Source organism: Zonotrichia leucophrys, chromosome 15 (assembly GCF_028769735.1).
Source record: "Zonotrichia leucophrys gambelii isolate GWCS_2022_RI chromosome 15, RI_Zleu_2.0, whole genome shotgun sequence".
Lineage (NCBI taxonomy): Eukaryota > Metazoa > Chordata > Aves > Passeriformes > Passerellidae > Zonotrichia > Zonotrichia leucophrys.
The window spans coordinates 11006195-11033579 of record NC_088185.1 but is presented as its reverse complement, the minus strand read 5'-3'; the positions used below and the strand labels follow the sequence as shown (position 1 = coordinate 11033579).

The following is a 27385-nucleotide window of genomic DNA, read 5'->3' as shown; positions in this document are numbered from 1 at the left end:
AGTAAAAACATTCCAAACCCTGTAAAGTGCTGTGGCTGTGATCCACTTTAAAAGTAATGGTTTTGTTGACTTCAGTAGGTTTTGAAATGAACCTGTATTTGGTTTTGAACAGGATGAAAATAAAAACAATGTATTTAACAACACTGCAAGCAGGATACCAAAGTGCCAGCAATAGAGACTGTTTTACTGATGAAAATTTAGTATTCAGTGCATGATTCATACTCTTCATATATTGGAATATCTACGGTGAGAACTTCTGTAAGAATAGATACCAAAATAGTTTAATTTTCAGCTCCCCGCTTTTGTATGATCTCAGCATGACTGTATTTCTAGGAAATGCTGAAGCATGATCAGTATCATTGTGTTTCGACATTAATTTCTTGCTCTGTGCACATGTTCCCAGCCTGGCTTCTGCAGCTATTCACTATGTTTGTTCCCAGTTTCATCAATCTGGAAGAGCAGAGGCCAGATTTGACCACATCCATTTTGAGTCATGCTATGACAAGACATGGTTGAATGATTTCATGTATTCATAGGGCTATACTGATCCTGTCAAAATAGTAGATGGCTTTCATATCATTCAAAGAATATATTTTTTGTCTATAAAACAAATACAAAACATTAGGTATTGTATATTGATTACCATAAATTACTCTTAAAATGGATAAGTAACAAAATAAACTGCTAAATCTAAGTCCATCTTCTGAGGAAGATGGACTTTTAATCTGGGTATTTACTGTAACATAGGAGTACCATGATTTAGATTTAGCTGAGTAAAGTTGTTATTTTTCAGCCTCAAGCAAGCTTGTAAATTGTTATTTTTTCCTTAAGCTGAAACATAGGAATGATAGATGGATTTAATTTTGTTATTAAGGATAAACCAAAATCCAGTCATTTTTCTTGAGGTTTTATTTTTCATTGGTAACTGTACTACTACTAGTAATATCAGAAGGTGTAGCTTCCAATTTTGTTGCACATACTGATGATTTTTGGTGTTCCATGAACACTACCAGTACTTTTCTGTCTATACATGTGTGGAGAGAGAGAGGGGGAGGAGGGCAATCACTGCTCCTGTTCAAGTTGTGTTGCATGTAAGGGCATTCTCATCATTCAGATATTTCCCCCCCTGCCTTTTTTTTTAATTCTCTGTAGTCCTGCAACCAATATGTCTGTACTTTTACTTATCCTTTAGCCCTTCAATTCTGTCTCTAAATAATCCATCTCTCTCCTGTTGCACAAGTTCTCTTTTGCTAATGTCAGAAAAGTTTCCTTTTTGTGTCACACCCTAACTGGACTTGTCTCCTCCTCTTTAAGACACCTAGAGGTCAGCTCACCATTTTGAGACCCTGATAATTTCATTCCTTTTGTTTGAAGCAGGCTCTTGAATCATGTTTTGGGAACTGATGGGTTGATTTATGAGACTACACATGATCTGCTATTACTGTTAATAGCAATAGCCCCACATTTTGCTGTTTTCTCTGCATGAGGCTGTCCTGTCAGCTTATGGGGGAGCCTCACTGACCAGCCAAATGTGCACCACCACCCTCACAGCACAGCTTTAACAGCAACATCTCAGGTAGTTGCTTTTCTGTTCCTTTTACTCTCAGTGACATCTCTTCTTGACTCAAGAAGCTGCAGCACTAAAATTATCTGAAAGCTGAAAGGTGCTAATCGAGCCTTTCGTTTATTCATTATTCAGCAGTGGATCCTTAGTTATTCATTTCTCATATTACCAGGAAAAAAATACTTCTGGTGACACTCTAGCCTACTATTAACATGGCACATAAAGCTGGAATTTTATCGCTGATGCCTAACTATTCTAGTTAGCATTCTGCATTTCCCACAGATGAGATATGCAGGAAAAAAGCTGATGACTCACCATTTTATTTCTTTTTGCTCACTAAAAATCTACTGTTGATATTACAGTAGAAGCAGCTCTGTGAAACAGGCACAGATCTGGGACATGGATTAATGCATATGGTGGAGGTTACCCACAGCACATCCAGCCCTCAGCAGAGGGGCTGGGCACGGATTTCTCAGCAAGCCATATTGGGTCAGAACAGTGCAAAAGTTATTGCAGCTGTAGGGATGCCAAATCCACCTTAAACTCACAAAGCAGATGTACCAAGGGGAGAGGATGGGAGGGAAATATCCACAATGCACGGCAGAACAATAATTCATCTTGAGAACTTCATTAAAGAACTACAGGGACATGTCTGAGGGCACTCAGGGCACTTGGCTGAGTGGGGTGAGGTGTGGGGTCTGCATTTTCAGTGATCTCAGGTATCACACTGTCCCTTGACTGATAACTACCAGCATAACTGTGCCTAAAAGCACGGCTTTTGTTATGTTTTGGTTCATTTACAGCATACCTCAAGACTTTTAAATTGAGATTTTGGAATCAGTATTTTAACTATGAAAAGGGATACTGCCTTTTAAAGCCATCTCTGACTTTCAAACAACTTTTGCATCTCTGTTGTAGTAAGGCTAAAAGATTCCCCCTCAGGATGCATCTTAGTAGTAAGAGAACAGCCCACAATCTACCCAAAAAAGCTACAGGCATTCCAGAAAACAAGGCACATAAAATTTCTTACTTCTCAACTCCAGGAAAATGCCCGATAAGGTGTCTCCCCACCTCTGCCAAAGGCACAAAGACAGACAATGCTACAGAGCTCCCAGCTGGCTGAGCTTTCGGCCCAAACCCACCTTATAGCAATCCCAATTTGGTTTCAATCTCCTCCAGCTGGCAGCAATCCCCTCAGGATGCAATGCCACTGACACACCTACTGGCAGTGTCCCCATCCCAAAGAATATTTTGTACCAAATAGCTCAGGAGAAATAAACCCCAGTTTGTGTCACCTCTGTGCTGGCTGAAGGCTCAGGGCAATGGGAAACCTCCAGTAAAAGCTCTAAGTAGTTTTGCTCTGTTAGACACAGGAGTGACACTGAACAAGTCACTGAACATTGCCATCATGGCACTGTTTGTGTCCCCTTGGCTATTCTGAGAACTCTTTTTTTTTCAGTTCATAAGAATGAGGTACAATTTTGGTTTGTATTTCAGATTCTCACGTCCACTCTCAACTAGTGCTCTGCACAAAAATAATTTTAACTGTCCCTTCTCATTTTTTGTGTTGATTGCAGGAGGGAGCTCATTGGTAAAGGTGACATTTCTAAAGGATTTTGCAAAAGTTAAAAAGAACAGTCAAGTCCTTGACCTCTTGCACACCTGTATTATTTTCTGAAATCTTTTAATCTTGACATTCTATTTCTTGTAAAAGTGGTTGATCACCACATGCCTCTGACTAATCCCAACAGAAGCTTAAGAAACTGTAAGGAAAAATTGTATTTTCTATGTATTGTGTGACTAGCTAAATCTGAAAAAACATATCCTTTTAAATTACATCTTAAAAATTATGGAATCTATAATTGATGATTCTGATAATAAGATGCAGACACCAAGTAAACAATGAGATTGATGTACTGTTAACAAAGCTCCATCAAGTATAAATCTTTGCAACACAGATAAAGACAGATCATAAATGCCATGTCTCAGAAATTCCATTTGCACCCTAGCTCACAGCTGAGTAAGAACAGTGCTGCACAGATTGACAGCATTCCATCTGGTCTCCTTTAAAACAAACAATTGACTATTTTCTGGAATTGACTTGTTTATGTCAACTTTCAATGAGGTCTGTGAATAATTCTTGACAGGTTAATCATGAAAACATAATGTATCCAAAATGCAAGGCTACAGTTGTATAGATAAGCTTTGAGGAGTTACAGGCTCCTGTCATTGGAGGTATCCAACAGCACAAAGAAAATACTGACTGAAAATTCCTGGAGACTGTAATTGTGCTGCTCACTGAGAAGTTCTCCCATCCCTTGGTGATTAAGTCTACAATATTTAAAGGATGTTCCAGGGTTCCATATGCCTGTGTGCCCAATCTCCCCTTCAAAGCACACTTCTACTGTAATGGGCATCACCCATTTCTTCCAGATCTATTCTCCCTAAAAGATTTCTGAATTGGAATATTCTGGTATTTTCTACTTGGGGTTCATTGCCTTCCAGTATCAGAAGACACAACTAGAAAAGCAACATAAAGTAATCAAAAATACACAGAAACTCAAACACTTCTAGACTTAATCTGGGGGAGAAAGGCATTTTTGTGATCCAGCCTTTATTGTAGAGCCAGGTTGGGGCTGCCTAAGCCACAGTGTGAATTAGAGCAGTTTCCAGGTATGATCCCAAGAGGCCACAATATCAGTGGCTGTTCTTGGTTTCCTTGACTGCAGAAGTGGGAAAAAGGTAGAATTGCTATGCCATGGATACAGCAAAGAGAGAGGTTTTTCTTGTCACAGACCAGAGTAATATCCTCTGTAAACATTTAATTTTAGTTTATAACCCACGTGTGCTGACAAAGAACTGTAAGAGACCCAATAATTCAGTTCTTTGTCTATATGGTAGGTTATTACTGTTATTACTTTATAGATGTTTTAACTTCTGTTATATAGAATTTGCACCATTTAGGAGTGCAGGGTACAATGAGGCCTCTCTGGAAAAAGGGAGAATTGTAATTTTCAGTGTTAAAACTCACTGGTTCCTACCTCTTCCTGATGCTGCTTGATACTTTAATTTGTTTAGACCATTGTATATTTACTTGACCTGTGAGAGCAAATAATATTGTGCTGATATAATACTGAACTGCACATCAGCCTCAAGTCTTGCCACATTTAAAACAATTGTTGATCCCTTGAACTTAGTAGCCAAAAATTTGTTCCTGTAACTTAAAAAAAAATTACATCAAGTCTTCAGTATTCTGTTGCTTTTTGTGAGCACACATGCAAAAAGCAAACTTGACACACCTGTGTAATCACAGCTATGAGGCAAAGTTCAGATTTGCTTTCAGGAACATTCACAGCATGAAACATAATCAGAGGACTTATTGCACATCTAGTCAGGGAACAGAAACAATGTGATAATAGACCAATTGTTCAAATTTGGAGTAGGCTAGCCTTAGAATTTTAAATACCTGCAAAAATGTCACTGAATTCCAAATTAAGGTGAGTTTATCTGTTCATGGGCATAGATGGATTGGAAAAGAGATTAAAAACATGTCTCTGAAATGACTGATTGAGGTGAGGTTCTACCATTACTGAGCAATATCACATGGAAGCTCAATAGATTCTTAGCAATGGTAAGAATATGTGAATATCTTCCCATCACAAAATGGCTTCTGCTGTGGTACCCTGAACTCTGCCAAATTTAAAAGGTCAGGCACAGAAAGGCATCTTGAGAGAAAATCTTCTTGCCAAGGCCTGTTGCAACAATCAACTTGCTGGCAGTACTGAGAGATGCTCCTGTGCAATGGTGTTAATTCTGCAAAACTGTAGTTTGTAATGGATTGGTTAGCATCATATGCATTAATTTGCTTTAAATGATATGGAAAATATTTCCTGTAGTATTGTTTTGAATCCTCTCCTGTAACAAACACTAGAGAGGGGCAACAGCCATATCTTGGTCTTTCTTTCCTCATAAGACATCAAAAAAAGCCCCAACTCTAATGCACATAAATGTATAAATAGACATTATACATCCAAAAGAAATCATATTTTGTTAACACATTCCAGTATTTGTTTTATATGACTTGAGCTGGTAATATTCAAAGACAAAACTCTCTACTTGAAAAACCCAACCTAATAGCTGAAATTGTATTATCTTCAGAAAGATGTTCCCTTAGCTGGTAGGAAAGTATCCTTTTGAGTCATACACACTTTTCTCTTTTAAAGGAAGGAGTATAATAACCAGGTGCATGCCCCCTCTGAACAGCAAGCCCTCTCAGAGCTAAACACCCAGCTGGGCTTTTGTTACTGTGCCATGACACTGAATTGTAATCAATTCAGCTCCACTGTGTTGTTTCCTTCCACAACACAACTGTGTCAACTCTATTTGTACATCAACACTTGCTATGCTGCCTAATTGTATTTGCATTCGTGCGGTTTGTGGAGATAAAGGTGCTTATTCCACATTGTCTGGCTAAGATTTGAAAATATAGAAATCAGGCAAGAAAATCAGTACAAACACACTGGGAATGTGTGCTAGAATACTGCCTGGAAGAATTGATAAAAGATTTGGATTGCTGGTGCTGTTCCAGTGAAGCCTTTCCAGTGCCATGACCAAACCGTTGTTGAGATAACTCCGAGGGGGAAGCCAATGCCAGCCCAGGAAACAGGGCAGGTAGGGAGGGAATGGCAACTGCATTATCACTTACAAATATTTATGGTGAGCCATGAAAATATCTTCATAATTAACTAGTAAATCTTGGTTAAACATTACATTATAGACAGTGAGAGTGGGATTCATCTGTGCAGATTTAGCATCTGCATGTAGGTGGCTATCTCAGAGCTACTCACTCAGTGCTTCCCTCAGAGGCAGTGGAGAGGAGCTGTCATTTCCAGAGGTCAGCTCTCATTTTCAGAGCTCAATCTCACACTAACAAGGTAGTCAGAAACTGGTCTGAGTAACTCCAATGGAGAAATCTCTTTTTCTTCCACCAGCTAAAAGGGAAGCCTTAACAACTACTCTGTGTGTACATGTCCTTGTTATGGACGTGTGAAAGTGATGAGAATAATTCCTTCCAACTCTCAAGTCCAGGCAATTACTATTTCATAAATCCACTGTAAAAATAATGGATTAACCAATTGTAGTTCCTATGAAATTATTATTTACTTTCCAGTCATTATTTTTCATGTGTGTGAGCGAAAAAAAACTTAGATTTTCTGGATTTGCCTCTTTAAGTTTTTCTGTTGGCCAAGGTGTTGACTGGTAATCCAACAGGTTATTTCTGCAATGTGGAATCATGTGGAGGTGTTATCACATTTGTCTTTTTGATGTGATGGCTTAGGAATCCAGAGAAGGAAAAACTCTCTGGTATAAGGGGCTTACAGAGAAAACAAAAGGCAAATAGGATTTGTTGGCTAAAACCGTGTTCCCTAATGATTCACTGGGTGTTGGGATTCTGAGGAGAGTTGAGCTTCTGCTGAACCACAGAAAATGCTCTGAGCTGAAGAAGTAAAAAAAAAAACCAAAAAACCAACCAACATATAGAGGTGTTATCTTCTGAATTTTTGCCATGTGTTTTGTTAACTGTGAGTTTAAATGTATTTAGTAGTAAGCAATGTCTGAAGCCCGGGGAGGATGGAAGAGATGGCCCCATCACCACTCTGTTCCTTCTGTCCAACTCCACCACTGCCCTTCAGTGGTAAGGAAAAGCAACAGTTCACAGAAGAGTATTTTCTCTGTAGCCTTCATGTCAAGGGTTAAATTCTGTCCTTGATTCCACTTGAAAGCTAAAACAACTTAATTTGTTAATATGTATCAACTCCTGAATCCAAAACAGAATTTATCAAACTGTATTTAACCCTTCTCTGGCATCTTGTCTATTCCAAGTGCCTTAAATTGCCAGGGAACTTTGAAAGAAGATCGATTTTGGTTGCTTTGGAACAGTATAGTTTTTCTTGGGATTATTCTTTCATCAATGTAATAGTTGAAATTTGGACTTCCTAATCATCATTCTTGTATTCTAGAAAGTTTAATAAAAATGTGAACTCTGAATATAACATACAAAATATAAGTCATATTATCCTCTCAAGTAAGTGAAGGGAATCTGTTGTAACTAGTAATTGATGTGGATTAATTGATGGGGATCACAAAGAACAAAATTTAGCCTTTTTAAATAAAAATTTGACAATTCTTCTCTGTAAGTATAAATATGATTTTATGCACATAGGCCAAGATTATGATTTTTAAGGGCCTTTGAATAAGTTTTCTCTCAGGAAAAAGAAAATAGTTGATTGCTTGTGTAGAAACTACTACTGCTGAGGGTGGGTACTGTCAACCTTAACATGGGAGTAACACTCCCATTTTCTCAGTAAAAAAGCATGATTCAAATAACTGATCATTTATGAATTAGTTTACTGGATTTGTCATTGAACCTGCAACCTCACTGAAACCAACTACAAAACTGTTAAACGCTGCTGTTCCTAAAGGCAAGGGAGAACCTGATCAGTGACACTGTGTGTGCTGGGCTCTCTCCAGCTGAAATAAATGACAAAACTTCCAGGGACTCCTGTGAAAGCAGGGCCAAAACTTTAGCAGAAATAGTCAGATTCAACTCTCATTTTCAGGTACATAAATCTGAAGAATCCCTTCTGAAATAAGTGGGATTACTGTGATTTAACCCAAAGGAATTGAAAGTATTTTTCTTTAATTCATGTAGGGGGAGAGAGAAAAAGGCATCATTGCCTTGTATTGCCTCACCCCTGTGTATCGAGCAAGGCTGCTGTCAAAATCCTTATCTGCTTAAGCTGGAGAGGAAGAGCTGACTTCACCATTGAAGGATTTGAGCTTTTATTACCTGCTGAATTTTCTGTTATCCTTATCCCCTGCCCCACTGCTTAGCAGGTAGATTCCTTAAGAAGGGACAAATTTCAGTTTCTATCTACACTTCTTAAAATTTAACATACCTTGGTCCATCAGTGCATAGTCAGAACTGAGACAACCTGAACACTTTCCCTTCAGTCCTCCAGAGCTACCTGGCTGGTTATTTTTAGATTATCAACACTAAATTCAAAACCAAGGTCTGCAACTGAAACATGAAACTGTTCTGGAGGCTAACAAAATTCAAGGTACTACCTGCAGAAGACTTATTCAACTCTTCTCACCAGTGGCCTGTGGAGTGACAAGCACAGAATCTCAGGCAGAGGGGTAGCATTCTTTATGTAGCATGCAGAGTTTATTCCTCTCTGTATTGTCAGAGTGACATTTCCATGCCTTGCACAGAATTAATCAGCTTTTCTTCCTTATAAGCATACATATGTACACAGAAAGGTTTTCTTCTCTGAAAATGCAGTCAGTGCTTTAGTAACAAAAGGCAGCATGAGTTTTCCTCCTAAATATGCCCTATAACTAAGAGGTTTTCTTTTGATTACACCTGCCACTGGCTTCTTGAAGACTGGATCTTCATCCTTCTATACACACAGGCCTCTCCTCTGATAATGTCCTTAATCCAAGGGCAGGGATCTGGGCTTTTTGCATGATAGCTTCCAAACAAATGATTTGATGGAGACATCCACATTAATGGCAAAACACTCTCTGTTCTGCAGAGCTGTGTCTGTTCAGCTGTCAAATCTGTGCCTGTTGAAGGAAAGTGAGGATTTCTGCCTATAACAGCACCTAAGGCATCAGCTTGGACTTCCAGCATCTATATCCATAAAGTCAGACAAAATTTCCCCTAAGTCCAAAATACACACTCCTTTTTTGCTTCTTTGTGATCCACAAGTAGGTATTCAGAGCACCTGACCTGCTGTTGTAACCTTTATGGATGAAATGTTGATGGCCACCCGAAGGGTGTGACCCACAATGGCGCGAAATACCGAGCCCAAATAAAAATCAATTTGTGGGTGTGAGGCTATCAGAAAATGGCTATAAACAAATATAAAGAAATGCTGGAGGGAAATCTAGTGATTTTTTTCTCAAATCTTCCCAGGAAAATGTTGAGATAGGTCAGTATCTTGCAGAATAAATACTGCAAGAAGACACGTTAAACGGCTTCTACAGTGAAACAGCCAAAAGCAGATCAGATCAGTTCTATGAGCAGAAATTAAACTGACATCTATTTGTCTGCAGCTCTCTCAGCTAACATTGAAGGCTTGGAGGTTTTGTGTATGAAGCGCTCACCCAAAATGCAAATGCAAAGATATCAAAAAACTTGTGGTTCACAAGTGCAGATGGGAGCCGTCCACAGGTGCAGATTAATGTGAACCCTCCCCATTCCTTCACATGCACGGGCACACAGAGAGAGGGAACGCATCCAGGCTCTGCAGAGCCACACATCCTTCCCAAGAGCACATGAGACTGCTACCAGGAGCACTTATTACAGAAATTTGGCAGCAGGAGTCTTTTCTGATAGAATGTTATCCAGGCTGCATTTCCCTGGGAGGAGGTGCTACATAGCGTGGAGGTTCTTCTCCCAACAGGCAGAATCTAAGGGATTATCTTCCTGAATCATTAAGGGGACACAGCAGATCTTATTAAGGCTCAGGTATTGGCTATTAATGGGTTACAATTCAGGCTAGGAAAGGGAGACCACTTAATTTTTAGAAGAAGGGCCCAAGCTGAAGCAGTAGCTAATAGAAGGCCGGTATCCCTTGAGAAGGTCATTTTCACTGTATCAGCAGCCTGCCTCCCCTTACTATTTTTTGTCTACACACAGCGAAATGTTCCTACCTCACAGTGACACTCATATTTTTTATCCAGCAGAAGCATAGCTTATTGTTTCAAAATTACATCTTTTCCTGCTTGCTATAGAAGTGCTTTTTCTTATTTTGGAAATGTTCATCACTGAACTGATTTAAGAGAGAAGGAAATGCGGAATATTGCACTCACCTCTCCAGCACCAGGCAGGCAGCCTCCACCTCCTCAATCCATCAGTACAAACGCTCGCATCCACTGACGCCTCTCCTCTGCTTTGGCCCTTTTTCACATCAGCATCTGTGATTTGCCGAGCAGACACACCACGACTGCAGGGACTAGCCCCGCAGCCCCAGCAGGAGCAGGAACCTGCCCTTTCCCATCTTCTCCCTGGAAAACACAACCGTAAAAACCCGGGCTGTTCTAAAGGCGGCCGTGGGAGCACTTGTCCGGCGGCCCCCCGCGGGAGACAGGGAGGTGCTGCTCGCTCTCGCCGGGGAGCCGGGCAGGGGGAGCGCGGGGCTGGCGCTGGAGGAGGAGCCGGAGCCGCCAGCCCGTTTCCACGCCAACGGCGGGGGTACCGCGGGCGGGGCGGCGGCGCGGCCGGCGGGCGGCTCCGCTCCGGCTCCGGCTCCGGCTCCGGCTCCCGCCCGGGGGGCGGCCGGGCCCGCAGCCCCCGCAGCCCCCGCCCGGAGCAGCGCGGCGCAGAAGGAGCCGGGGGCTGTTGGCGAGGGGTTTGTGCCTTTTCCCCGGCTCGTTCGCTCCGCTGCACTCGCGCGTTACATAATGTGCGGGTACAGACGTGCCGCGGGCTCTGCCTCTGCACAACCGCATCCGCACCCGCGGGTCCATGTTCGCTGCAGCGCGGCACTGCCCGGCTCCGGCAGCGGCTCAATGCACAATGCGTGCTTTAGGGCCAACCGGGCACATACGTGTTGGAAGGATACGGTCAAGGGTAAAGGGAGAAAAAACAGTTTCTTTAGTTACACGGAATTTATCTACTGTTTGCCTTCCGCTTCTACCGTCACTCAGCTGCTCTCAGTACTGGGCGTAGATTTTTTTTCTGATTTTCCCCTTCTGCCTTTTGCATTTGTGTATGTGTAATTTACTACAGCTTTTTTTTTTTTTTTTTAAATTAACGATGAGTATCATTTTCTTTTTATCTCATTAATGGATTTACCCAATTCATATTTTACATTTTTCCTAGTGTCTTTTTCCTTTTGGCTACAATACTAGTTGCATTGTTGAATCTGCAGCCCTGATCAAGTAGCTGATTTCTCCCTACACTGCTAATTTTATAAGCTTGATTTGTAACTGATACACTTCTGCTGGAGATAGCAACAGAGACTCACACACAGACGGGATGCAGGCATTTTTTCCCACAATAAGGCTAACATAATACAAAGCAGAAAACATCTGATTCCTGTAAATGATATCACTTCCAGTACTGATATTATCAGCAGAGCTGTAGCATTGATGAATTCTAATAATGAAATAATTCCATGTAAAAATCAGTATACCATATTGAGAAAATTTTCCTATAAGGTATCTTAGGTGTCGTTTACATTAGAAGAGTTTGCCAGTACATCTAGACTGGTAAATTTGTTCTAGAAAAATTTGTTAGAAAACAAATGTCACATACATAACTTACATTGTTCTCCCAGAAAAACAAGAATATTCAAATCATAATTTTGACCTGCTTTAATAAAAATATTTCTGTAGTCTTATTTTGAAATTTTAGCTTTCAATATATATGCACAAACATCTCAGTGCATTTATAAGATCAAATAGTGGTCAATTTAAAACTTTCAAGTGTTGTGTTTTTCATATATACTCTTTACTTGCAAATGCATAAATCCCTGATATAGTTATGTTGGCAAGGGAATAGAATAGAAAAAAAGTATCTGTGGTAACTGAGTAGTCTAGATAATAGGATAAAAGAACAATAACAAGGTGTACAGGTTTAATCTGCAATCCCATAAAGAACAAGTAGTTACTATAGAAACTGTCACATTACATGTATCTTTAGCATAGTACTTGCTATGTGAGAAAAGGCATCTTCCACACTCTAACCAAGTGTGGCAGAAATAAAGCACCAAGCACCATCACCCTGGCTGGGACCATCATCGTTCACATGCTGTCTGCAGAGAGAGCAGCTCCAGGCACTTTCCATTGCTAGAGCACAGCACCTGCTTTCCTCCAGCTTTGAGGGAGGCACCAGAGCATAGATCAAATGTTGGCACTGAAGGAATTACAGACATGCAGCACCTGAGGAATGGGACAGCTCTGAGAAGTTTAGGAGCTGTTATTTCAACACTACCATATGGAAGCTTGCTGTTGATTAATGGCAGAGTTAAAAACCAACTTGTCTGAAAAATGCCTCAGCAGATATGTCTAAGTTTTCTTCAGTTTTACCTTGTCCTGCATCCAGAAATTCTCAATTAGGGCCTTTCAGCATGTATTGATTGCATTACATGTAGCTAAGGTCCCACAGGAATTTAAAGAGAAATAAGTCTCCAAATAGCCTGGACAGGTGATTAAATGCCAAAGTCAAACAGCACAGAAATCCAGGTCCTTAGCCCGGGACTCTGAATGCTGTGCTCTGTAAATAGACTGAATTTACAGAAATAACTACAGAAAGTGAATAGTTTGTGTGGAAATACAGAGTCATTTTAGGGACCTGTGCAATCTGACTGGATTTCCATTTCCCTTTCCATGGCACCATTTTTGCCCCAGCGGAGCAGGCTGGGGTTTGGAGGGAGCAGTGTTTGAGGTGCAGCACCCCAGACACAGCTCCTGGGCTCCAGTTCCACTCACCTTGCCAGTGCCATTCATTACCCAAAAGCCAAAGCCCTGCCTGTTCACTGCTGCTTTCTGCTGGATCAATCAAAATAGATGCATCCTTACATGTTTATTTTGAAGACAATAGTGCTAAAACAAAAATGTGCTCTTAAGTGGAAAATCCCATAGGGATTTTTCTAATCAATTACCCTTTGTTATACCATGACAACATGAAAATATTTATATGCACACATACAATGTTCTTGGTGAATGTACATCTACAAATGATAGAGGGTAAATTGAGAGGCCACATCTGGTCTCTAATAAAAATAATAGAAGACATTTTGTATTTCATTCAATCTTCTACCAAACACTCTCTTTTTAACAAGCAATTGTAGATCTGGGTTAGATATTTATAGACAGGTCTGTGATTCTCTCAGCATGAAGAACTGAACAGAACATTTAAAGAAGAATAAAAGGGCTGTATTTTTATTTTTAACCAATTTTCTCACGTGGAAGAGTTTAAAATAGCATCATGTACAGATGATTGGGATCTGATATTTATATCTATCTGAGATATTGTTGCTTTGTATCAGTGACTGTGAGATGGTGGGGAAAATCATGAATGCACCTTCTATCAGGTGGTATCAGCCTGACCTCATTTGGCTTCATCATTTAGGATGAAAATTCACTTTCTACCAGGATTTCTCCCTTTTATCTTCTCTCACCCTTCAGGTAACTGAGGGTTTTGCTTAATATCAGCAGTTTACTCTTCCTATGAGAGCAAATCATGAGACATTTGAGAATGTGAACCCAGACAATGCATTACATCTAACATCACAATCAACTAAAAAAGAACTTCTTTAAAAAGAAAACAACAACCAAACCCTACAAATGTTGAGTGCTTCCCATCCCTCCCTTCACAGTCTATTGTGCACCTACCGTGTGTGCAGCTCATTGTTTCACTGCTGCATCAGCAGTTGCAACTGAAGCCAAGTTGAGGAAAACCAACACTAAATCCAGCAGCTGGAGGAGAGCTGCTCTCCCAGAGCCCTGGGAAATACCTTGGCTTTCCTGTGCAGGGAACTTTCCACAGCAGCCCTTGCTTATCCCAGGCTTTGGCATGGATCCGTGCACTCCTGTTCCTTCAGAGCCTCCATGGGAAGAAAGCTGCAGTGATACTGCGAAACAAGATAAAGGAACATAGTTCTTTGTAAAGAGCTTGTTCTTCAAGACTACATTATTCTGTGATTTAAAAAGAAAGGTTAATTAAAGTATTTTTCATTATTAAGGCCAATAGAATGGGGGGGAAACCAAAACAAAACCCCTCAAACATTAACCCAAATTAGGGATCACTTACTAAAGTATGCAACAAAGGATCCAGAGCAAAGGTTGAACAGGAAAAATCACCTGAGATCAAAATACAGAAATCTTTGGGAATTACACCAGGAGATGCAATTAAAGAGTGCCAGGAATTTTTTGAAACCAAAGTTTTAAAATAAATTGTACCAGCTTCAGATCTATTAAAGTGGTCTGAGCAACAGGTTGTTGGTTATTCTTAGGGTACCCTCTTCCCTCCTGCAATCTTGGGGGTTTTGCACTTCACAAGAATGATTAAATATTCACTGAGGAGTGGCTTGAAAGCAGGGCTTTCCCACTTGAGGGAATCAGTAGGCATTTAGTGGGGGTTTAAAATTTTTTGTAATAAACAAACAAAAAGAAATCGATTGATTTCAAATATATTTGGTTTTGCCACTTATGTTCTTACCAGATGAAGAAGTACCAAACTGGGCCCTCAGAAGGATTATAGATCATTTAATAGATGCTTAGAAAAAATTGTTCTAATTGGCCTTCACATTTTATTGTGTCCTTTAAGTATGATAATTCCACTTCATGTAAGAACCACATATAACTACAGCTTCATCAGGCACTGTTATTTTATCTGTTCTATGACCTCCTTGTGTCTGATACACAGAAATTATTTGGTAGTTAAAAAAATTAAAATGGGGACAATTTTTTTTTGAGGAAACAAAGGTAATTCTGGAAACCTATGGAAGAAGAACTGGGATCATCCAGGTAGCTTTACTATGGGGGCTTCAAATGCCAGTCCAGTTCTTTAAAAATTTGTAATATTGCAGTCAGGACTAAGTAATTGGTTTAGATAATTGTCCACTTACTCAACATGAGGCCCACAGGTGGTTTTGCCTCTACAGAAACTCTGAGAGTTTCCCATCTATCTACCAGCCCACTTATAGAAAGTACAAACTAGACACAAAGTGTGTTCTCTGTTTCTGTTTAGCAGTGTTTTGAATCCTCTGTAAATAATGTTCTAATAGATAAGCACATAAGTGGTACTGTTGAAGTGCCTGTGCTTAATCTGGCATGTTTACAGAAGCTAGACCTAATATTTTGGTTCAGGTTAAGTAACAGCTTCATTTTGCTGTTGTGCCCAGCATTTACTGGGGAGGTACTTTAAAAAACAAATCATCCTCAAAGCAGCCCACACCTTGGCAGGCTTGTATTCAATTCGGGTTTTGGAATTTTTCACTGCTTGAAATAAAATATAGGCTAAAAAACACTGGAAGGCACCATTGTAGAGTCTCAGTCTGAACAGAATGCAATTTCCATGGAGTACAGAAAGCAGTTTTCCTTAAGAACATGGCTTCCCATGGAAAACATGGACTCTGCAGGTGTGAGTGGAGAGGGGAGGCTCAATCTGCTCCTCCACCCAGCTCCACTCACGTCGTGCAGCCATCTGGGCCTGTGCTTCCAATCTAGATCTGTTTCTTCTGCTCTCATTACAAACAAAATTGCCAAGCCAGAGCATCTGAAGCAGAAAAGGATTTCACCCACCTGTAGCGGTGTATTCTTCTTTTCAGGAGCTTTTATCAGTTCTCACCAGTCAGTTGTGCTCACTTGGCATCAGTGGAAGCAGAGTGAACTGTAGGATAAAATTGTCTTATTGCAGCTTTGCCAGCAGGCCTGACCAGCAAATACAAGCAGTGGATTTGTCAGCACTACAATTTCTCCAGTTCCACCTTCTTTGAAATTTCTATCAGGTAATTTTTGAAATAATATATCATATAACACATAAGACATATCTGCTGCCCTTCTAACAATGGAGAAAATGTAAAAAAGAAGTGCTTACACAATGAGCCTGAATTCATGTTCCCATTAATTTCTTCCTGTTTTCTTCTACCACTATTTGCAGTCTTTCAGTCTGTTCAGTTTTCAGTCTGTGCAATGATTCATATCTTCAAAGCAAGTTTATGTTAATTTTCAGGACAAAATTCTTCAGAATCTGACACATAATTAATTCTAGATATTTGGTTGCTTTAAGCCTCTCATTTTTAATGTTTGACAGTGGTATAATCAAATCTCTATAGGAAACATTCTCATTCATATACCTCTGTTTCTGATGGATTGCCATTTAATTGTCCTATGAAGTTCAGAAAATACTTTCACCATCTTAATGACACATTTCTCCTAAGGAACAAAACTGAAAATAATGTTCTTTAATGCCTGAGCATGTGTGGGGTTAATTCACTGGTTACAGAAGGTGAACCTTAAAGATAACCAAGATGTTCTAATGGTCACTTGGCTGGGTACTGACATTTTGTAATGCAGAATTCCAGTTGCAGAGGTGTAACTTCCAGGTATAGAAATTTAAGATAGTTGAGAAAACTCTTTCTTGAACTTCATTCATTTTGCTTTAATTATTTGGCACTCTGCCCCAAAAGAAGAAAGATTTCTTTTTCTTTCAACCTATTTTCTCAGCAGAACTTCTGAAAACTTGCAATTGTGCATTGCTCTCACATTAGGGGCTTGTAAGACAGTTGGACTTTAAAGTTTTAAACTCTTTTTATTAGTGAAAAATGGCTCTGAATTGTTTCTCAGCTGTTCAACTGACTTGCCTGAAACAAATGTTTGCCTCCCTCCTCCCCAGCCAGCCAGACAATAATCTCTGGAGGAAATGAGTTCTCACACATCTTTACAAACCTCTGTGACAAGACAGACCTTTCTCCACAGGAATCTCTAAAAATTGCCACAATGGAAGTAATAACCATATGAATGTTTGTCAAACTGATAATGTCATGTTCACCTTACAGCATCAATTTTTCTGTGACTGAAACTTGCTACAGGAGCTGGAAACGCTTGATGTGAAGTACAAAATCCAAGATTTAAGTCAGTTTTGTGGATGTGCCAGTGCAGGTTCTCTTCAGAATGGTTTCTGTCAGGCACAGTAAATGCAGTGCCATCTGTAAATGTTGTATATCACAGTGGGCACTGGTGGCAGCTGAAATTCAAGGGTCTGTTATGGTTAAAGGCTGCACTGCTCCCTCTCAGTCTCACCTCAGAGCTGCACGTGCCCATCACTGAGCAGCACAAAACAAGGACAAATTCTCACTTGGACAATCAGAAATGGGATAGCCTCAGTGGCTGGGGCTCAGCTTTTGGGGAGTAATTATCCTAAGGCTTTCATTTTCTCTACACTTATTGATCTGAGGGCTTTGGCAGGAGTAGTGCACATGTCAGATTGTTTTCCTTCCTCCATGTATTTTGGCAAAGTCTTCCCTGTAGAGGAAATTAATAAATTTCAGGGTGACATTTCCTTCTTCAACTAAAAGAGCAAGGAAAAAACCTCCAACCCTCTGGGTGAATTTTTATGAATTTTTTCTTTGATTTTTATTATTTTTAAAAAAATGATATTTTGTCAGAGAAATAAAAACCAAGCAATTTCCCAATTGGTGTGATCAATCTGCATGGAAGATCAGTGACATGCATGCTGTTTGTGTACATTCACACATTTGGATACACAGGATGACTGTGAGGGTGTCTATAGATAAAGTTACAAATTTAGGAAATATAGAATTTTACTTTAGAGGGAGGTGCAAGCACCTGGAGTTCCAAAGGGCTAAATAAAACTCCTGCAAAAGATAGTACAGCTTATCCTGTAATTTACAGGCAGACTATCAACAACTTGAGCTAGGAAAAAATTATTTCCCCTTCATTTTGATTGTTTGCTTTCTTGTATATGATAACCAGCCAATATAGTTTCAGTAAAAGAAGGAAAAGTTGCTTTCATTGTGGAGATTGCCTTCAGATTGCACTGATTCCATCAATGAGCAGCAATCCACAGTTCTGGATTATGCACTATCACAACAGAGAGCACATTTCATAATTTCCATCTCTGTTTTGGGGGATTTCACGGAAGGATCTGACCCTGCCCTCAGTCAGAATGAGGGGTCTGGTCTTGGTCAGTTGTTGATCTTGGGCTGTAGCTGGTTCTTGTACAAAAACAGAGCACAGGGTTTATTTCTCATTTTGGATCATTTCTGTGTGAAACACAAGTCTATTCTATCTAATTCGTTCTCAGAGTTTTTAGAGATATGATAGAATACATTCTGTTCTAAAATTTTTTAATTGTTTAGATATTATTCCTCTTTTCATTGGCCATGAATTATTTAAATAATTAAACCCACTCCTTTCAAGCAGGTGGTCACAGGCAGTCTTAATTACTATCAAACTGACAAATTTTTTTTAAAGTAACCTGTTTCTTGGATTTCTAAATTACACCAGAGGAGATAATGCAGATATATCAGATGTAGTTTCTGTACTAATTTTTTTCAGTGATACTTTGATATTACAATTGCACACACTCCAAACAAAGTTTCTAAAAACAAAAACAAGATATGCAGGAATCTCTTTCATTCTTTACTGGGCTTAGGAACCTCTTGTTTATCAGACCAATCTTTCCTGTTCCTTGTTAATGCTGGAAACATTTTGGGTTTTTAAATCATCCCCAGAGGCAGCCACATTATGTGCTCCTGCAGGGTACTGCTGACTTTTTAATATTTTTATAACCTTAATTTCTGTCACATCTTTAATTCAGACAGCATCCCAAAATCCTGAGCATTGGAAAAATTCTCATTGGCTTCAAAAGCAGATCACATCATGGTTTTATAAAGCTTATAAAGTTTTATAATGCTCTTGTATTTTTAATGAAGATCTGGCAGACACTGCAGTCGAGGTTGTGATTTTGTACCTGGTGAATCCCCAGGGCTCTCATGAGATAAATGCCTCCAGCCAATGCCTCCATCTGAAATGGTTTGATCCAGAGCTGTTTACTATTTCTAGTCTGATCCAACCTCTGCAGTGTTTTCCTCAGTTCTCTCAGTATCCCAGTAGCTCTCAGTTCACGGAAACAGAGACTTGCCAGCCCTCAGTCCTTGCAGATAGGAGGTGGCCTCTGAGGGCACAGCCCTCCTTTGGGACTCTGTTCTTTGTTCCTGTCAAATTGTCCTGGACAGACACAGAACTATTCTTGCAAAGAACAGCAAAATATTCTGATTTTCAAAGAGGTCAAGAGAATTATCCTCTTCAGGTAGGAGTCTTGGTGCAGCTGCTGGGTTCTGGCAGGTGAGCTGTAGCTCATGGAGTGTGCTCTGCCTCCTGCTCCAAGCTCTCCTGAAAGTTCAGCCCAGCCTTAGAGCACTCCCAGTTTTATATTCACTCTGCTCCCTGACACAGCCACAAACTGGGAGCACTGAGAATCAAAATGCTGAATCTTAGCATTAAATAAGCTACTACAAGGTTCATAAACTGTGCTCTTGTGACAGGTGACTCAGAGATTTTCCCAGAATAAATTATATTTTTTTCCGTTTAAACAGTGGTGAGCAAGGAGTCATTAAGGAAGGTGTGCAGGGGCAGCACCCCCTGTGCTCAGCTGTCACTGCCAGTGCCACCCTTGGCACCAAGGAGGCCTCACCCAGCACTGTCAGCCAGTGTCTGCCATGTGTGGGGCACTCACAAGGGTCACAAACCCTTTCTTGCCTCTGAAATGCTGATTAACCCTTGCAGGGCAGCAAGAGAGCTGCTGCTCTGGGAGTGCAGGCAGGATCACCTGGCTCCTCAGCCAGTGCCAGCTCCCCCAGGGCAGTGCCAGCTCCCCAGGGCTGTCCCAGCTCCCCCAGGGCACTGCCAGCTCCCCAGGGCAGTGCCAGCTCCCCAGACCTGTCCCAGCTCCCCATGGCAGTGCCAGCTCCCCCCAGGGCAGTGCCAGCTCCCCCAGGGCAGTGCCAGCTCCCCAGGGCAGTGCCAGCTCCCCAGGGCTGTCCCAGCTCCCCAGGGCAGTGCCAGCTCCCCCAGGGCAGTGCCAGCTCCCCAGGGCAGTGCCAGCTCCCCCCAGGGCAGTGCCAGCTCCCCAGGGCTGTCCCAGCTCCCCCAGGGCAGTGCCAGCTCCCCCGGGCCTGCCAGCTCCCCCAGGGCTGTCCCAGCTCCCCAGGGTACTCCCAGCTCCCCAGGGCAGTGCCAGCTCCCAGGGCACTGCCAGCTGGCTGTGGTGCCAGGCAGCAGATTCCCTTCCCCTGCCTCTGCTTTGCTTTTCCTCTGTGCCCCTTCCTCAGCACAATTCCTGCACTGAGCATTTCAAATCCTGGTGTGACCATGGCAGAGACACATCCAAGGTGCCAACAGAGAATCTGTGTTTCCCTATTATTTTTCTGTGTTCTATTACACCAGTCATCAATTTGTGGCCATGCGTCAGACCAGACCATTTTGAGTTAAAAACCAACATTTTCAAGGAAAAATATTTGCAATATGATTGGATTTATGTAATTGAAAACCAAAACAAAACACCATTCTTATGGACTGTAAATAACTCCTTCATCTTCTACTAAATTGAACTTGTTTACATGCCCTGCAGCCATACTGAGAGAACAGAATAAATGGCAACTCCTCTTTGGGCCTATTTGAAAAAAATCAGGAAAGGGAGGATGAGAGTGGCCAGACAGTTATGAGAAGGAAGAGATGAGTGCTCAGATAAAAAGCAGCCCAAGGGAAGATTACAAGTTCTCAGAAAAACAGATCAATAATGACGTTAACTATGCAGCTGCAAATGCAACTATTTGCATTTTGAAAACATTTTTCCCAGCTACTTCACTGGGCCCAGGGTATCTAGAACACTCTCTGCAACAGACAAACCCCTTTGAAAGGGCAGTGTTTTAATGAAAAAGTCGATATCCTGAGGATGCCACTGTATTTTTCAGTACAGGACTATCCAAACCCCAGCTTACCTTCCCCTCCTATTGCTCACCCACTAAGATCCAAGGATGTGAGACCTCTCTCCTTTACAAGTGATCCCAGACAACTTGCCACTGATTTTGTCTCCTCCCTTTTCCCTCCCTCGACCTTTCAACCTGTGGTTCCCCTGGGAAAATCATGACGAATTTCCACGTGGAAATTTCAGTCTCAGTGTTAGGTAGTCTCTTTTTGTTGTTGATGATGGCCTTTCCTCTCCACCCTCTTTCTCCTCACCACACTGAGACTTTTGACAAGGTCAAACAATTCATCTTCATTTCTATATTTATATCTGGGAAGCTCCCTCTCATAGCACGACAGCATTTGAGCTCAGACAGCTTGACAAAAACAGTAGACAAGAAAGCTCCTGGTACAGAGACCCAGCCTGGTAAAACAAAATCAATTTAAAAAAAACCATTAGAACATCCCAAGTGTTCAGACAAAGTGAGCACCAGTAGCTCCAGAATAAATCCTGGTTAATGGCTGTACAAAATCCAAGCTGTTCTAGACAACACTGTACCTTAGCAGCTCTGGGACACAGCCACAAAGTGACACAAAGTGGCTTTGCTGGGTTTCACACCCTGGACTGCAGTGCCACAGTGAGGCCAGCACCCAAAGAAGGCATGAAGTGCAATGAATGAGGGATGACTGAGGCAAAGAAGGTCAATAAACATTAACTGGAAGGAATAAAGCCAAGGGCAACTGAAAGCAGCCCTGGCTGCATGAATGTATTGGTGGAATACATTAAAGATAATTGAAACACTCAGACAGAAAGAAGTGAAACATGAATGCTGGTTGTACTTCCTGGCTGTATGATGATGAAGTGATCAAGAGAACTGAGAGAACTTAGCAAGGAAGTCCTGAAAAAAAGGGAATTGCGGCAAAGTGAAAATGAAACTTAACATGGTGGGTTAAAAAAGGCTAGTAAGTATTTGAAAGCAAGCACAAAAACCAGGAAAGAGCCAAGTACATCTCCCAGCACGAGGGAGGCAGAGGGAATGCTACAGCAGCAGTTGTTACAGACTGATGGAGTTAGGTTAAATCAAGCAGTGCTCAAACCAGAGTGTGTCTGCACTGTGCAAAAGGGTTTGCTCATGGACTGTCCCAAGGAGCACTGGGATCCATGTGAGTCAAAGCTACACACAGGGGCTTGTGACAGGCAGTGTGAGCCTGTCCCAGCTGATTTACTGCTCTTCCTCTGAAACTCTACCTCCCAGACTGACACTCTGTACTGGCTTCCACCCAGAATTTACAAGTGCATATAGTGACTGTGAGCAGTCTGGGGATCCATCATGTACTCAGGCCATACAGTTGGTTTTCATGAAAAACTTCTGGAGGAGTTCTAAAAATTGCATTTGAAAATTCTTGTATTTCATAGGCCATTTCAAAAGACTGTTGGGAAGTGTGGCTGAAGGAATTCTGGACATGATAACTCCTTTAGTCTGCTTCCTTGGGAGCAGTTCACTAGTGGGTTCCCTACTGCCTGGCATTCTATAAGGCATGGAGAATTTCCCAGCCACATTTCTAAGCTGCCAAAACCATTCTGTACCTACAATGTGCAACCCAAACCCCAGCAAGCCTTGTCCAGAGGGTTGGTGCTGGTCATGGACCAGCTGGGGCTCCTTCCCAGGGACCTTCCAGCAGATCCCCTGCAGAGCAGTAGTGCAGGTGTCCTCTATCACATCCTTCTGCAGGAACAGTACCAATGGGCTGGAGTTACTCTTTGAGAAATTTCTTTTGTTCCTCCAGGGAGCAATATAGGGTTGGTTGGGTTTTTTTCACAGTGAAAGCAGCAACTCCCCTGTGCAGTGACACACAGAGCCACAGCTTCAAAGAACATTATTTCACTTTCCTTTCCTGCTTTACCTTTCTGGCACAAAGAGAAATCCTTGTTTGTAAAATGCTGCTAGCCTTCAATGTGAATTGTCTTGGAACTGGTTTTCCTTATTTATTTGAATTCTCACAGAAACTGACTTACAATTGCAGCACAGGTAGTAAAGCTGTAATATCACCCCAAGGCATTTCTTGGCCTTGGCATTGTAACGTGGATCCTAATGAGTCAGTACCAAAAGAAGTTGTTCAGTATTAGCAAAGCCTCAGAAATATGTACAACAGAATAACCTCTAGATTAGAATCCTGTTTTTCACCCAGTTATCAAGGTGAGGGATTTTTCTTATGCACTACCATGGGTCATGAAAATGTCTTTCCCACTTGTCTCTGCTGTGAAGATCCATTTGAAAATACCTTGATGACTCTTATCCACAAAACTTCCTTATCTAACCACATATGAATCACTTTGAAAGGAGCCACATTTCTCATAGCAACCAAAGAATCAGTCTTAGCAACAAGACAAGCTGGAGAATTTTGTTTTCACATAGTTACTCGTGGACAGTACATTCTGCTTTCCCCTGGCATTGCTGGTGAGTGTTGACTTAGTAAAGGGTGAGAAATGGTACAAATCAGACTCTTGCTCATAGCAAAGACATCACTTGCTGGGCAAGTTATGATCTCTCTACCTTTGATGTTATATTTTAGGAGCCAGTGCAAGAGTACTGACTGCTGGAAAGTTCAGAATTTAAATTTTTGCCTTGACAGAACTACTACAAAGAAATGTGTGAGGAAGCAGACAGTTCCCAAAATCTTGACTTCCCCCCACCAGAAACCACCATGAGAATAAAAGAACAAGCTCTAAAGGCCAACATCTCTGTCTGTCTTGGCATCTGCTCATGTTGAGAACAGTCAGAAAAGCTGCATAGGAGGTGACTTTGTAATTGATATATATTTCCTATATTTTCCTTGCAAGGACAATTTTGGGAGAAGTATGACAGAGAAACTGGGAACATCAAAGCAATTGTCATGTTGGTTATTACCTGGTATTGATTTCTTTAGAGGAGCTTTGGGGAAGCTTCCCAAAGAAGCAATGCTGAGATACATTTACAAACAGGGGATGTTGGAGTAGTTTCCATCTCTCAATTCCACTTCTGGGTAAGGAAATGAGTTCCCACATGTGTTTTGATCCTCTGAAGCAATTGCAGGTGCAGGTAGCAACAGTAGCTGCACTCAGCTCTCACCCCCATCCCTTGCTGTCCCTCTGCAGGGGCTGGTGGTGTCCTGCAGGCTGGTTTGATTCCCCCACTGGTCCTGAAGCTGGAGACAGAGTTGGATGAGATCCAGGAGCTGATCCTGAGCACCCTCTCCAACTGCCTCCGTGTGGAGGTGTCTGAAGCCCTGGCAGCTGGTGCTGTCCCTGTGCTGAAGGAAAAGCTCTCACACCCCTACTCAGCCATCAGGAGCAAAGCAGCCTGGGTCCTCTTAGAAATCAGGTAAAGAAACATCTCTAATGCTTAAGTCCAAGAAAGAAGTCATTCTTTCAGGAATAAATTCAGGAGTAAATTCAGAACTAATTCCAGCAGTAAATAAATGCCATTCATTTGCAGCTGTGTTCCACTACACACTGAAGCTGCCACATTTCACATGTAAAGCACCATCAGCCTGAATGCACACATGGGTAAAACAAAATAGGACACATGGGGCTTAAAAAATTCCTAACTGCCATAAATCACTAAAGAAAGCAGATGCTCATCAGTCATTCCTTCTCCTTCTGTTTGTTTTCAGTATTGGCAGTGGAATCAGAATTTTTTTTTCCTGGAACAGCACTGCTAGGAAAAAAATCTTACATGAATAATCTTGTAGAAACAGAACTCTGACCACTATGGAGGTAGGGAGAATCTCCCTTATGTTTTTTGGAAAAGTGCTCTCTCTCAGAAAATTAGAGATCCTTGGAAACTTTCACTGGGATTGAAGACAGAAATAGTTTTCTGCCACAGGCTGCCACATACATCAGTGATGGATCAGAAAAAGCAATCTTTATATTAAATTTGTGTATCAGAGAATGGATTAAAGGAATAACTTAAGTCCACTGTACTGCAATCAGAAAATATAGTAAGTGTTCAACAAATGTCTAATTTGAAAAGGTCTGCAGTTGATGTAGTTTACACATCAACTGGCACTACAGATTTCTTCATGTCCTATAACAGAGGTATTAGAGGAAAAGAGTATCATGAGTCACAGAAAGAAAGTCACAGAAAGAAAGCAAAATGCAACTGAAATATGGACATGAGCTACGTTCCAGGTCCCTGCAGTGGCTGGGCCACATTAAATATTGTCCTCACTAGAGAGGCTGGAAAGAAAGAGAGAAAAGTGCTCTGGGAGAAGAATTCATTTTAGCCCTCTGATTTAGCAGGTTTTTAAATCTCTAGAGGCTTCACCAGCCAGGTTTGTCATTCTGTTACACTTAGGATCAGCAACACCCTTAATCCTACACCCTGTTACATGCAGCTGCCCATCAGTGTCCAGTGTAACATAGAAAGCTTTTTAAAAAATCCAGGTATCACCCAAAAATAGCCTGGAATATCGTGAGGGCAGGTGGGTGTGGTGTCCTCAGGCCCGTGTCCGCAGGGGGGTTCAGCAGGCACAGGCACAGGCACGGGCACAGGCACAGGCACAGGCACAGGTGCAGGCACGGGCACAGGCACGGGCACAGGCACAGGCACGGACACAGGTGCAGGCACGGGCACGGGCACAGGCACCCCCCGGTGCCCGGGGCAGGACAGTCCCTCCGGGGGGCACAGCGGCTGGGACAGCGCCGGTGGCACCGGGCTGCGGCTCCAGGCGTGCCCAGAGGCTGCAGGGGCAGCGGGCACAGCTCAGGGGCTCACTCGCTTTACCCATCCTCTCTGCACAGCTCCCACGCCGAGGGGAAAATCGCCGTGTTTGAGGAAGAGGTGATTCCCGTGCTGCTGAGCCTGCTGGAGGACGCGCGGCCCGAAGTCCAAGTGAACTCAGCGGGAGCGCTGATGTTCGCTCTCGTTACACCTCAGGGTGAGACACAGAGGCAATTCTCTTGGGGTACCTCCTGGAAATCCAATTCTAGGGCAACTAGGTAACAAAACATTTGCCCTCCGCACTCCCCAGTTCCTCAGTTTCTGGCAGTGTTAATGCTCGTTAAGAAATTAGGACTGGGACATTTCTTTATCACTGCCTTCAGCAACTGTTGCTGCTTCGTCACAGTGCCTGGGGGGGACAGGATATTTCACATTTCATTGTCTTAAGTAGGTCAAGAAGTTATTTATCTACCTCACCTGCATCATTTCCCTCCAGAGGGGGAACGTTTTCCACTCAAGTGCAGACCACACAGAGATCCAGAAAGCTGGAGCTGTGCTCACTCACCAGTGCTCAGCACAGGAGCGCTGCTCTCAGGAAACACTCTGGGATTAGAGGCAGCTCCTCTCTCACAGCTGGGAGAGCAATGAATATTAATAAGGTCTGTAGCTCTCCCAAGTAACTTACATGACACAGAAAATACTAACTGCTAAATTTCCAGTGTGATGAATGAGTAATTAGACATAAAAGACTCAATAACAGCAGTTGTGTTCCAGTCCTCCTCTGCAAACCTTCCTCGGGCTTCCAAAGACAACTCAGGAGTGGATCTCGGTCTTTGAAGTGTTTTTAGAAATGAAAGACTGGAGGATGTTCTTAAGGGCATCTAACAAATTCCACTCCTCACCCCCCTCCAAAACATATTCTATCATTTAGTGCCTCATGTATTTTTGGATAATTTGTTGCAAATGAAATACTAATGTACAAGGCAGATAAAGTTAACCATGAAAGATCTTTTTCCTTAAAAACAAACAGCTGGGAGCCAACCTTGGTCTCTGAAGGAAGAGCACGTTCTGCCTCTGTGCACTGCACCTCCGGGGCTGTTCAGAGCTGCAGCCAGGCAGGGAATGCAACGTGTCAGACCAAGAGGATGATGATTAGATGGCATTACACATTTCAAAGCCACTTTATTTCCCTCCAGGGAGATCCTCAGCCATGGGTGCTGCAGCCATTCCACCTTTACTGACGCTGGTTGCTGAGGAAACCAGCAAAGCGCGTTTGAATGCAATCAAAGCCCTCACCCTGCTGGCCGAGCTGCCGGAGGGCCGCCAGGCGCTGCTGGAGCACAGGGACACCTTCCTGCGCTGTCTGGATGATCCCAGCGAGGCCGTGCAAAGAGCGGCCGAAATCGCCATCACCGTGATCGACTGGAAACCCTTCTGCAGCCGCGATCTTTTCTAGAGATCTATTGCCCTCTGTTGTTGTCTGGCTGTAAAGGTACACGATTACACGAGACCTTCAGCACCCCAGAGCTCTCTTCCTTACTTACTCTGGCTCAGTTTCTCCTGAAAAGTTATTTGGCAACAGTTTCACATCTATATTGCAGGTCACAAGCAG

The 27385-nt window shown here is 42.1% G+C and overlaps 2 protein-coding genes across 2 annotated transcripts in view; one reads left to right on the top strand and one right to left on the bottom strand.

The window, feature by feature from the left end:
- The window catches only part of GNAZ (G protein subunit alpha z), a 54736-nt gene extending 43829 nt beyond the window's left edge, over positions 1–10907 (bottom strand). The window contains exon 1 of the mRNA XM_064727129.1: positions 10445–10907. The gene's annotated coding sequence lies outside the window, so the exon portion shown is untranslated. The remainder of the gene's footprint in view (positions 1–10444) is intronic.
- The window catches only part of RSPH14 (radial spoke head 14 homolog), a 76797-nt gene extending 49412 nt beyond the window's left edge, over positions 1–27385 (top strand). The window contains exons 5-7 of the mRNA XM_064727130.1: positions 24207–24432; positions 25854–25990; positions 26970–27385. Coding sequence (XP_064583200.1) covers positions 24207–24432; positions 25854–25990; positions 26970–27229 — 623 coding nt within the window. The 3' untranslated portion in view covers positions 27230–27385. The remainder of the gene's footprint in view (positions 1–24206; positions 24433–25853; positions 25991–26969) is intronic.